The sequence below is a fragment of the Myripristis murdjan genome, chromosome 6 (genome assembly GCF_902150065.1).
Source record: "Myripristis murdjan chromosome 6, fMyrMur1.1, whole genome shotgun sequence".
Classification (NCBI taxonomy): Eukaryota; Metazoa; Chordata; class Actinopteri; order Holocentriformes; family Holocentridae; genus Myripristis; species Myripristis murdjan.
This window is the reverse complement of record NC_043985.1, coordinates 24,226,441-24,240,305: the sequence shown is the minus strand read 5'-3', so window position 1 is coordinate 24,240,305 and position 13,865 is coordinate 24,226,441. Positions and strand designations below refer to the sequence as shown.

The 13,865-nt window shown below is 39.5% G+C and overlaps 1 protein-coding gene across 1 annotated transcript in view; it reads left to right on the top strand.

Moving 5' to 3' along the window:
- The window catches only part of furinb (furin (paired basic amino acid cleaving enzyme) b), an 87,189-nt gene that overhangs the window by 43,349 nt on the left and 29,975 nt on the right, over nt 1-13,865 (top strand). Inside the window, exons 4-6 of the mRNA XM_030053703.1 lie at nt 3,862-3,957; nt 7,757-7,885; nt 8,080-8,156. Of these exons, the coding sequence (XP_029909563.1) occupies nt 3,862-3,957; nt 7,757-7,885; nt 8,080-8,156 (302 nt within the window). The remainder of the gene's footprint in view (nt 1-3,861; nt 3,958-7,756; nt 7,886-8,079; nt 8,157-13,865) is intronic.

Below are 13,865 nucleotides of genomic sequence, written 5' to 3'. Positions count from 1 at the left end.
GGTATATACCTGAGGGCTCAGATACCGCAGTGGTACTCAAACAGCTATAAGATTCACTTTGAGATCTCCAACACCAGCAAGATGGTGGGATGAGATGCGGTATCGGATACAGGAAATGACAGAGCCGGGGCTTTGGTCAGTCTGACTGAGGCGGATTTGATGATGCACAGTAAAGGCTTTAGATTTATATGCCATGGTGTTAGCGAGGGATAGAATGCAGAATGAACAGTAGGAGACTCTATAGACCTAATCAGAAACAGCTCAAGCAAAGTTTATATCCTCTTGATCAGAGGCTGCGGAGGAACAAAATTAACCTGGAAGATCAAAGCTGGGTTTTACTGTGTGGTGGGGCTGGGTTGTATCAAGGAAATCGTATATCCCTAAAATCATAGGGATCTTTTTCTGCACTGGTATATTTCACAATTTCTCCTCACATTCTGTATGTAGAATCACACGCTAAATAACCAAACTGAATTTCATTACATTTAATTACATAGTTGTCAAGTTGTCAAACTATGTAACTCACATGATACTCCATAAAATATGGCAGATGTTATTTTATATATTCCTGGTGTTAATATAGATAACAAAATTGATTAAGATAATATTAGTTATTATTTAAGACTATACAGTAACACAGAAATAGTGCCCAGCCATTCAGTCAGTTATTGGAAATTTCTACAAAGGGAGACAACAAAACTATAATTTCGTCATTTTCTGAAACACAAGCAGAAGCAGCACAGCCGGAGAAATGAAGGCAGTGTCTAATAGAAATGAAGAAAAGTCTGAAAAGACAACATCAAACATAAATGAAGATAAGTCAAAAAACAATGTTTGATCCTTCTTGGATCTTCATCTGGTCAAAATGTGACCTGCCGAAGATCCAAATCAGATCAAATGTTGTACTTAATAAAATATTTTTGACTTGGAGTAAAGTGTGCAGGGATTAGGCTACTTCTCTTCACTGATAGTGTTCTGATAGCCTTGCACCTCTGAGATGTGCATATAACCACTCTGCTTCTTCCAGTGTCTAATATAAAGACATTTTTGACAGCACATATTCCATCTCACTGGCCCAACCCAGTCAAGAGGCCAGTAGTTCAAGTTAACACTGCACTTAAACCCCCAGCCATGCAGGACAGCGGGTTTCTGGCTAAAAAAACAGCAGCTTGTCCTGGGCAGCCTTACCTCCCACACACACAGTAACAGACCGCGCCTCAGGCAAAGAATGACCACAGGCATCAAAGAGAAAACAAAGCTGCCAAAAATCATCACAAGGGCATATGGGTGCATGTGCATGAGCGTGTCTGTATATTCAAATGTATATCCACTTGTGTGAGAGGATCTTACCCTTGAAAAAGTGGGAAAGAGTAGGTTCTGCTTCACCTGGTTCACAGGAAACTGTTTTAAAAGGCAATGAAAACATAATGGCTGGATTTGGATTAGTCTATGCTAAGCTTTAAGCTTGTTTCAGTGTTCCCTTTCTGTAATCCGGCTGCTGTCTCTCACATTACTTCCATTGTCTTCTTTCCTCTGCTCTGGGGTGCTAACATGCCGCTTATCAGCATCCCCTTTGAATAATCACACGGTGGAAAGATGACATTGGCAGCTGCATAAGCTCTTACCATTATGCATTATGTGAGGGTTTGTTTGTCATTTCTTCTCTTCACCTTCTGTGTAACGGAAAAGAATCGATTTGTTCTGGGGTGGCTGCTGTTGGTTTTTAACAAAACCTTAGTGTGCTTTTGGAGGGAATTTTCCCCACATTTTCTCTCCCTCGCTTTCTCTCTCGCTCTCTCTTTCCCTCTTTCTGTCGTTGCAGAGTTAGTCTCTGCCTGTAACAGTGAGATGTATCTTCAGGCACAGAGGCCTAATGGTTTATGTATCTCCGCTCTTCATAAACTGTGGGAGATTTGGATCAGAGCAAAAGCTTTCTCTCTACCAGTCTCTTTCCATTAGAAACAAGACCAGTGCTGCTTCTTTCTAGTCTCCAGACAGGAAAACCCTCAGGACAAGTTACAAAAAATGGAACAAATAGTTTATAGCTTGAGCTGATTATAGACCCAGGCCGTGTGCAGACTCCTAAGTCACTCCTTGTTTTCTCATGTTTGCTTGTTCATGCGGTCGTGTTTGTCTGCTGTCTGTCCGTGTCCTGGACCCGGGGCTGGTAGTTATTCTTTCGTGTTCTAATTAGCGCTCTGTCAGTCACTTGTTCAGGCAGGTAGGGTTGGGCCCTGTGCACTCACCCATAAATGATGGGTGATCGGCCTGTAATGCTGCATTCTAATACTTTCCACCCACATACAGAGTGTCTCATATTTTTCAATAATAAATCAAACTTTTGATGTTTATACTACATTATATTAAATGTCATTTTATTATTATAGTGTCATACAAAGTCAGCTTTGAAACAAATTTGTTGCACTGTTTGATCACTGGCATAAATTGACTGTTCACATAAAAGCAAATGAATGAAGTTATTAGATGGCTGAACTTAGATCCACATGGTATATCATTTGTAGATTTGCTGTTATGATCCCATGGTGTGCACTGGACTGCAGCACAATCAGGTCGGTTATTTGAGGTTATGAAAGTAATCAAATGAGATAAATGATAATTAATTAGTCTATGATCACTTGAACGAGGTTAATAGCTTTAGTCTCCAAGGCAAAATTTTCAACTAGGCTAGCCCCTACACCACCCTTTATGGCTGTGCTGAATACATTTTCATGTAGAGCCGCTTTGAGAGCATGTCATCATGAAATCAGCCAGGCAGAGAAACTGCCCAGCTCCAAGAAGCAACTCAACAGTAACAAGAAATTTGTCAGAAAAAGAAAACCTCATTTCAGAGGACTAGAATATTACTAACTGTATACTATATACTTACACTTTCACAATCTGCAACACATTTAGATGCACTTCACTTAAGTGTTCCTGCTGCAGCACAAACATGAAATCAGTCTAGGCTTTTGTCACCTGCAGTGAAAAGTGAGGTAAGGAAACATTAATCACTAACAATAAAAATGCACAACAGCGTGTGCTTCATCTTTCCTCGCTGTTAGGGAAGATAAGTGGCTCAACCATTACTGAATATCCATCTATGCTAATACATCCTGCTATTAGTCCCCATTCAACAAGTTATATTTCCTTCAAATAAAATTGAAAAGTGTCAGGTCTTTTGTTTAAAATTGAACAAGATTAAGGGGAGATTGCTTATGGCTTCATTGGAAAAAGCGTTGTTTGTATTTTATCTGAATGTTACATGTTAAAATCATTCTCACGACTGTCAGTCACACTCACATGGCAGAAAGGCGTTTCAAATGTGTATCAAATGAGTATGAAAGCTGAACAGAAGAAGGCGTAGGAGATTATTCTTTTTAAGTGGCATGTGGACAGAAATCAAATAAACGATACTTTTTGTCAGAATATTTACAAGGATGTTTGGATTATTTTGGCAGGATCAGGGCCAAGGCTGTATCAAACAGTGGTATTTACAGTGTGAAATGTTGGCATTTATTGTCATATTGTTGCACTGTGCATATTCCAGAAGCCTTCGGCGCTTACAACTCTGGCAAACTGTACCTATTCTCTCCCTGTATCTCGGGAATCACATAAATTAAATTTGCTTCATATCTCTCCGTCTCTTTCTAGTTATTACTTTTTTAACACAACTGGGGCCCTGTTTCGCCGCATATGCAGTCAGCGAGACATCGCTACAAAGTCTGAAATTAGAGTATTGGAAATGACACAACAGCCTGTGTGGCAGATAACCACATGAACTCACTTTTTGTGTGTGTGTGTGTGTCTGTATGTGTGTGTGTGTGTCTGTGTGCGCGCATGCACGTGTACTCATCACTTCAGGTGCAGTGGGCAGAGCAGCAGGTGATAAGAAAAAGGAAGAAAAGGGACATGTACGAAGAGCCATCGGATCCTGATTTCCCCAAGCAGTGGTATCTGGTGAGTAATGGTCTTCAGCTGAACTTACTCATAGCCTCATCCTGATGAGCCAATCATAATGATGAAATATTGTAAGGCTGCCATGAACAATTATCTTTTTCAGTTAGTCACTTAATCTAACAGCTAATTTATCAGTTATTCTATAGATTTTTTATACCTTGTTAACATGATAATTAAATTCACCCAAAATAAATATCAAAAGCCTTCTCATTAATACTTCCGTATTTTATTCAATCATGTATGTAACAAATGTATGATGTTAATAATGATAATTATTAACGTTATTTGTCAGATAGACCCTGTTTGCCCCAAATTCAAAAGGCTTGCTGTGACACATATATTGATTTAAACACTGTAGGTCATAGCAACTCTTTCCCTGAACTGGAGAATCAGTATTTTTACTTAAGAACCTGGCATAAAAAAAATTAAAATGATTATTACATGGATTTATTTAATCACTGGAATAATAGTAGATAATCACTAACAAATATATTTTTTTTATCAGGGTGGGGCAAGGGAAGTAATTGAACATTTTGCACTCTTTAACAACAGTCTGTAACATTAGTAGAGATTTTCTCACTCATCTATGGCCGTTACAGTAAACAGAAAATATTAAACAGCCGAATAAGAACGTAACATGATACATTACAGCGGCGACATTTAACATGAGGGCAATGAAGAAACATTCAGAAAATCATTTTTAAAGTGACCGCTAGTCACAGAAATAGTTCCTCATGTTGACAAATATGTAAACAAGACTTGTGTTGCTGTCTTGCGGCCATCTTGACAAAGCGCTCCTGTATACTTTTCAGCTGTTTGTGCATAACAGCTCAACTGCTGTGATAAGCCAATTTGCAGAGCTTACGGACCAACACTGTTGGGTTGCTTTCTAAAATACTGCGATTCTTTAGATGATGGTGAGTGAGATGTCTCAGCTGCAGCTCGTTCTTTGCAGGAATACATGCTTTGACCAGGCATAATTGTTATGCATCAACACATGTCATGCAAAACAACGTGTTTCCATAATCAATGACGTCAATCATTTTTTGTAAACTTGGGATTCCTGAAATACCTTGAATCACTTCCCCCATATGCAATCAAAATGTCAATCATAACAGCTTGTGGGTGTTAAATGCAAAATGGAATACATGGTTTGGTTAGCACTAAAATGCTTTGCAATCCATGAACAATAATAATAGTAATAGATTATATTTATTTAGCACTTTATCTTGATACCTCACTTACTTAACAGTGAAGGGGGAACACTCACGTCAGTCGCCTCCACCAATGAACAACTGCAGACAGTTACTAAAAGAGATCATGATTTTTTCTCTCTAAATATTCCATTTATTGAACTCGGCCACCTCATCCTTTTGAAGGTCCATATAGATAGATAAGGTTTACCTGCGCATTTAGTTCGGTCAATAGCACAGGCTTGACCTGAACATTTTTCATTGTTTTTGCTGTGCAATTATTTCTGATTAATCCTCAAACACCCTCTTATCCAGCTAAGCCAGAGCAGTACTGGACTCAATACTTTCAGCAATACAGACGCCTGTGAGGATACCTGATTTAGAGCCGTATTCAATATCACACTGGCAGCAATTATTAATTCCCTTATGGTCAGCCAGATAAGCATAAATTGAATTGCTATCTTGTGGACTACGCCTGTAGGCCTTAGTTACATCAGTCTTGCGCAAAGCTTTCTCATCTGACTCAAAGTTGTGATGCAAGCTAGGAGACATTGGAATGATAATAAAATTAAATATCAAGACAAATATTGACCGTTAAACTGTATCACCTGTGGAACATTGCTTAGCAAACGACAAAGGCACCATGACTGCTTCTCCTTTCACATCTTTTCTTAGGGATTCTTCCATTTGCCCTAATCTCCCCCTTCTCTTTTTGTATACACTAAGCCTCTGTCAAATGGATTAATGACAACATTGACTATTCCAGACATAAATCACCAGAGAATGGGAGCTGTGAAACCACCTCTGCCATTCAGCATTAGACCTCTAATCGTCTGAGGACTTAAACCCTTTCCTAATTCACACAACTTTGCCTTAAAATCCAAACAAAGGCAGTTTTGCTGAAAGTATATGCTGCTGATGTCGTGCTTTAATCGCACAGCCGACCATTTTGCATAAATCATTTCAATCAATTGTTTGCCTGATTAGAATCAAAGAAAGGATGCAAGCAGGCACAAACAAGTAGCAGTAAAATTTTATTTTATGGTGCTTTGTCTGGATACAGCTGAGTGTAGACCTTGGCCACATCAGTGTGTAATTAACTGTTGTTTAAACTATGTATAGGAATGGTGTCAGTGCCAGCACAAAGCCTATACCCAGGAATTTAAGCTTCTTAGGCAGCCAGTCTGGCACCACACCACAGTACACCCGCAGCAGTGCTGCCCCGTGGAGAAAAATCAACAGGAAACAGAGGAGGGCAGTGGAACAGGGGCTTAGACCAGCTTTATTCCCTGTCTGTTTCTCCATCTTTCTCTTGTTCTCTGTATTTTTTATGTCTTTTTTGGGTTGTCCATCCATTCATTTGTCCATCTGTCCCATTTTTGTGAATGCAATAGCTCAGGAACACCTTGAGGGAATTTCTTCAAATTTGGCACAAATGTCCACTTGAACTCAAGGATGAATTGATTGGAATTTGGTGGTGAACGGTTACGGTCACGGTGACCTCACAAAACATTTTTGGCCGTAACGCAAGAATTTGTATGGTAATTATGACAAAGTTTTATGCAAATGTCTACTAGTATAAAATAATAAATGATGAAGTGATGCCATTTTATATCCAAAAGGTCAAGGTTCAACTTCACTGTGACATCGTAATGTTATGCAAAAACACTTTTTTGGCCATTACTGAGTACCATAACTCAGCAGTTCCACTTCTCTTCCTCTCCATGAATGACAACCAGGAGAGGCGGCCTCCTGTTCCTCTGGTCATCCACCACAAGCTCATTGGTTTTGCCGATATTGAGCTTTAGGTGATTATCTTTGCACCGTGTGATGAAGCCCTCATTAGTCCTCTGACAAAATAGTCTCTAGGTAAAGACATCATGTTTCTTACTGCAAATTATCCACTATAATCATACTTGTTAATATAGTGATAACTTCCATTTGGCAAAAATATACACCTAAAATCTTTTATTAAATCCCTTCAATGTCTTCACTACAAATATTATTTGAGCCTGGACAGACGTGGATGTAAACAGCTACTTTCCAGGTTCACAGAGGCATACAACCGCGAGGCAGTATTTCTAGTTTCTTTCTGAAACAAGATCACCTCTAGCGCTCTCTCCTCTTCCTTCTCCCATCTTCCTGCTTCTCTGCTGTTGCTCATCTGAATCACTCTTTACCCTTTCTCATATTCTTCTTTTCTCATTCCTCTCAGTTTGCAGAGGAACTCATATTTCCTCTGTAAGAAAGACAAATGCTCTTGCAAAAGGTTTCTAACCTCCAGCAGATTGTCTGTCTTTTTTGACAGCAAAACTAAAGTAGGATACTCACACAGTAGTTCAGTCTTACTTTAGAGGTAAACAGCCACAGGCATTTGGATGATGCATTGGAATTGGGTTTTAATCCTTCATACAGTGTCCATATATTTCTTTGGACTTTTTGTGTTTGTTTATTCACTTTGGAACAGTTCCTCTTCGCATTGCATCAGAAAGATGATCTAAGATGGACCTGTCTTGTTGTTTTTCCTAATAAGTGTTTCACAAAGTGTGTTTCCCAATCACAGCATGATGACAGCTGAACAATAGCTTTCTTTGTGTCTTCCTCAGTCCAACCCAGCCCATCAGGACCTGAATACCAAAGCAGCATGGGCTCAAGGCTACACAGGTAGAGGGGTGGTAGTGACTATCCTGGATGATGGCATTGAGAAAGACCATCCTGATCTCATCAGCAATTACGTGAGTCAAAGATTACAAATCAAAGACTGGACAGCACAGTATTTTGTAGTAGGTCCTCCCTTTAATTTTATTACAGATTTTAAAAACTTCAAAGGGATTGCTAGGTGAGAATGACTCAGTGCAGGCAAACAAGCACATGGATAGAAAGAGGAATGATTATTATTTGAGTCTACCTTTCTTTTCTTCTCTTCCAGGACCCTGAAGCCAGCTATGACGTCAATGACGGCGATGCTGACCCCCAACCACGATACACGCAGCGCAATGAGAACAGGTAATTTGGCAGCAAGTGTAACAATCTGGCAGCAGCGTGACGAGGAATAGATCTTAATTGCTGCAAAATGAGCTTTCAAACTTTATGGAGCTTTGACAAACTGGTGTGGATGTGATTAATTTCAGTGTGAATTGGGCGAGCAGATACACAAAATGAAACATAATTTGGTGATTTTTATTCATTTATTTATTTATTTATTTATTGACCATTCTTATCAATAAAGCCTTTTCCCTACATATATCCCTTTATTCCCTAGTATCATCTTTGTAAAGGGTAACACACTCTGTGCAGCATCATTAGTTGCTCCCTGGGAGGTTAGCTGATGAAAATGAATCAAGTGAGAAAGCACCAAGTCCAGTAGGCTTTTCGTCCACTGTTATTGGCTGAGTAGCATTTACTGTACATGTAAAAGCCAATTATGCTAAGTTGGAAAAGCACTGGTGCAGTCATACGGCAAAGTCTCAAAGACTCTTTCCTTTTTTGAGAGAGCTTTTCTTTTTGCCTCAATACGCCGTCCAAGCCGCAGTAGCTGCATTTCAAGGTCCAGCCCCTAAAACCCCGTAGCCACTTCAGCACATATTTGGTGCTAATACAATACTTGTTTACGTACCCTCACTGCTTCAAGCTCTCCCCTTACAGTCTTTGGTGATCGCATTAAAACGCACTCGTCCTAGTTTAATGATGGAACACTAAAGCTCTGAATCTGAAAGGGTGAATCCTAAACCTTCCCCCCTCCCTCTCCCCCTTCCTCCTAACACTCTGGTCTTTTGCCTTAGCCCAACCCCCCTGGAGCAGATGAGAAGCCGCATCCTGCCTCTGAAATGCGCAGCAGGATTTGTCTCAAATCTCTCTTTTCTGGGACAACTGCAACTAAGTCTTTTTTTTGTTGTTGTTTGTTGTTTGTTTTTCTCGCTCTTTATTTTTCTTTCAAAGCCCATCAGACATTTTCAGTTGGTCAGGGGAAGAAACCAAATGAGCTTAACAGCCTTTCATGAGACGGTAGAAACTATTGTATGGAAATCAAAATTTTTCCACGCATTTGTTCTGGTTTAAACATTCACATTCCTTTTTTTTTTCCCTGGTCCTTTTAAACAGCCTCTGTGGTACATGTAGCATTGTTTTTGTTTTTTTCCCTTTCCACTCAAAATGATTTATTTATCTATTTATTTATTTAAAAAGGGGGTTGCATTACCAAGGTTAGGAGCAGAGGCCTTGTTTCTTGTCCTTGCCAGCAGCTCAAGCAGCCATGCTTAGCGACCCCAGCCCTCTCTGTCAGTTTAAAGTAGATCCTACTCAGTCCTGCTGATGGAACAAAGCAGCACTGGAGAGGATTACCTCCTGCTCTGGTTCACTTCAACTCCCAGACTGCTGCACAGTACAACCTCAGAGAGACGCACACACGAGCACGCAGAATACATAAGATAGACACACGCGGCACACCAATTTCATTGACATTGCCAAGGCAATTATCCCGGACAGGATCAATTTATGAGTATGAAATGAGAAGCAGGGGTGTGTCTCTCTGTCAACACCGTTGAGCCCAAGGCGTTTGGAGTGACCTGTGGAGAAATGATTCAGTGTGAGTTCTGTAAATCCCCATAAAGTTATATAGACAGACACTGAGTAATGCTCACTATTCCTGCACAATGAGATTATATGAATATATTCATAGGAGGGAAAAAAAGCACAGGAGTGTCAGAGACAGGCGTTCCCCTATCCATGAAGGCCAGTTCAATTGTATTGGTAACACGCCTGGCTGATTTTTGAATTCCCATCTAGGGGTTGTTCCATGGAGATGCTTTATACCCTTGAGTTGGCAGAACATGCGCATATTGTTGGAGGGGTACAGGCTCAGTGGTTGCTTGGTTTCAGCCAAGCAGGTAATCCATTTGCACTCCATCACTAAAATGTTTCTTTTTCCTGTGCTTTCTCCCCACCCCCCTTCTATTATGATGTCAATACGATGTGGAATTAGAGGTGGGGCCAGAGAGGAAGTTAGCAGCGCTGATGGCATCAGTTTGTGTAACAGCTTCAGTCCACCACCTGGTACTGTTTGTGCCAGCAGAGCAGCAGAATCTGTATCTTTCTAAACACCACCATGAAAGCTTGGCATGTTCTGTGCCTTCAGAAGGTATCATCCCTTTTTCCACATTTTCGAGTGCTACATGAACAAATTAGAACTTGACTTGACACTGATCAACACGCGAAAATCACACAATTATAGGATTTTTTGTTTACAGATTTTCAGACATTAATTAAAAATGAAAAATCAAAATGATTCAGTTAATATGATAATCCACAAGATTCTTGTTTTTTGTTGTTTATTCTTGTTGTTGTCTATTTTTTATTTTTTATTTTTTTTAATACAAGTGGAATGAAAAACCCAGGCTCTAATCACTGCTGATCCTGGCTGAATGAGATTGAGGGGTGATGGATTGCTTACAACACTGGCCTGTGGCTGTTGTCATGGATTACTATCTTGCTACTACACTTGTGCTAGGATGACTGGCATGACGGATCACACTCTTGCGACACAGGTTCTATGGCTACCATCATAGATCACTATCTTGCTATCCTGCTACATCATTTAAGTGTCAGATCAGCAGTGTCTGCTGTGCTGAGTTGCGCTTGATTTTTGTTATTTTCTTTTTCTTTTTTTTTTTCTTTTGGCAGTGTCTTTGTTGATAAGTAGTCAGTGCTGTGGTGTTTTTGCACTACACTTGCCAGAGTTTCCTTGGCATAAAACTGTGTCACCAGTACTTAAAAAAAAATTCAAGTATATGTTGGTGGAGTTTGACTTTCTGTGTAGGTACCCTGTCTTTTCTTTGTCTGCTCTTGCAACAGTGGTTGTCACTGGTCATGCTGACTACTGAGTTCTGCTGTTTGTTCCCAGCAAACTGCTGTTACTGCTTAGTTAATATAAAACACATTCCTTTATTCTTCCCCATGTTATGAGAAAAAAATTGTATCTCCTGAGGAAATTTTTGGGACAAGGGGAAGCTTAATAAATAACAAGTAAATTAATTTACAGCCTGGTGACTTCCTTGTATAATCAATGGGTTCTTATGATTTGAGATCACAAATAAACATGATCCGTGTTCATCATGAGGCAGCTAAGTAGCTTACTTTAAGTAGGCTTTTTTCATTCTTTTTGATCCAATGAAAAGTCTTTAAATCTTTAACAATTTGAAAAACCAATGACAGTTAAATCATTCACAAAACTGAAATTATGCCATTGTGTTCTTTGCTATTGTACAATCAAGGCAAAGGCATACTGGTAGGGGAAAACATTCTTTAGGGTAGAGAAATTTTGACACACCACCTGGAAACATCTACCAACAGCAAATGTGTTAAATCAGTGGGGGACAAGCATAGCAAATTAGCTTGGGCCAAAAACCCCATGTGGAGGGCATCTGTTTCATGCTTTTAATATGTAGCAATGTCTTTTGAAAAATAAATTAATAAATAACTCTGTGATAGAGAGTATCAATACAGAAATGTTTATGTAGGTAGATAGGTAGATAGGTAGGTAGATAGATAGATGGATACATACATACCTACATAAATACATGCATACATACATACATACAGTCATGTGAAAAAATTAGGACACCCTATGAAAGCCTGTGTTTTTTATAAGATAGTTAAACATATGGACATTTTATCTCCATTTTAACAATATTGAGAGATTCAAGTAATGTAATTAAACAAATAAGACAGTAGAAAAGTTATTTTAAAATAATATGTAAAATGTAGGCTAATCTTAAAAAAATGCAATTGCTTGTGAGGAATAAATTAGGACGCCCCCACATTCAGTGACCTAAATTGTATACAGGTTTATCAGAGCAGGTGTAAATGATTAGAACATAATTACAGAGCATTGTGTGGGACGCTTGCCTTACTTAAATCTCGCACATATAAGTTTAAGGACCCAGCCAGCTCTCCATCATTGAGTCCACCATGAATTCTTCAGTATGTCAGAGGGTGCTTGAGGAACAGGTGAGACCATCTGTCAAAAAACTGAAGCTGAAGCGGAACTGAACCCTGCAGCATGACAGTGACCCAAAACATACTAGTAAATCCACTAAAGACTGGCTGAAAAGTAAGAAATGGAGTGTTCTGGAATGGCCAAGTCAAAGCCCAGATCTTCATCCTACTGAGATGCTGTGGGTTGACTTGAAACTGGCCTTGCCTGCAAGAAATTGCTCAAACAGCACACAGCTGAGAGAATTTGCACTGAGGAGTGGGAGAAACTTTCTCCCAGCTGATGTCAGAGACAAAGAGAGGGCTACAGGAAACGTCTCACTGAAGTTATTTCAGCCAAGGGGGGAAAACACTAGCGATTAGGACATAGGGGATCTGAATTTTTTCCTCAGTTGGAAAATGCATTTTTGTTGATTTCTTTTGTTTTATAAGTAAAACAAGGTTCATTTTTGTTGTTTACCTGCAGTTACATCACTTCAAGCTACAGATACAAATAAAAACAAGATCAGAAATTGATATGTTTACATTTCCAAATAAAGAACTGAAGATTTGATGGGTGTCCTAATTTTTTCACATGACTGTATAGATAGAGATAAATATAGATAGAGATAGATATGAAAATGTCGCAGATTGTTACTCAAAGATCAAAGATTGTTATGATTGACTGATAAGATTGATTAAAGATTGCTTGAGTTTTCCTGAGATGTCTCCAGAAGAGGGTTGGGCAGCCATGCATCAGTGAAGTTGCTTGGTGTAATCTTTGGATGAAATAAAACCCTGCAGGCTCTAGGCCATCCATTACAAATGGTTTTAGGCTCCTGGCTTGGAATAGAACAAATATGTCTATGTAAGGAGCCATGGATTTTTTTTTTGTTTGTTTGTTTTTTGTTTGTTTGTTTGTTTTGTTTTGTTTTTGTTTTTTTTCCAGTGAAGAAACTACATTCAGTCTAACGAACTGTCCAAGTAATTCAGAAAGAAATGCCACTAGGTGTAGATCTAAGGCACAGTATAAAAAATTCTGGGATTCTAAGTTTTTGGAGTTCACAAGAGCTCAGGAAGCTGTCATTATGAAATGGAATAGGTACAGAGCTGCTTCACTTGTCTGGCACTGGTTGTCAGACCCATCTGAGCAATGGAGATAAGGACCTTGGCAGGTTGCTGACCAAGAAGCCAATGGTCACTCTGCCACCACAAAGGTCCCTCGAGACTAAAGTAAGATTTTAATGGAAGGGCAGCAATCAGTGCAGCACCACACAAATCTGAGTTATATAACAGTGTCAAAAAGGCATATGAAAGATTCTAAAAGCATCAGGAAAAAAATTATCCATAATGATGAAATGAAAATGTAACCCCTCAGCTATAATTTCCAGCAATACCATATGTCTGACAGAACCTGAGCACAGCTTATCAGCCGTCTGACACCACTGTGGCACATGGTGGTGGCAGCATTATTCTGTGGAGGTGCTCTTCAGCAGTAAGAAGTGGAGAGACTTAACAAGGATAGAAGAAACAGTGATTGGAGTCAGATACAGGCAAACCTGTTTCAGAGTGGCAAAGACCTTAGACTGGAGTGACAATAAATGTCCCTGTTGCCAACAGTGGAATGGCTTCAGAACAAGAATCTGAAAATAGCCAAGCCAAGCTCAGACTGGAATCCTACCGAAAATCTCTGAAATGACTTGAAGGTACCGTTTCACAGATGCTCATCCAATGTGACAAAGTGAA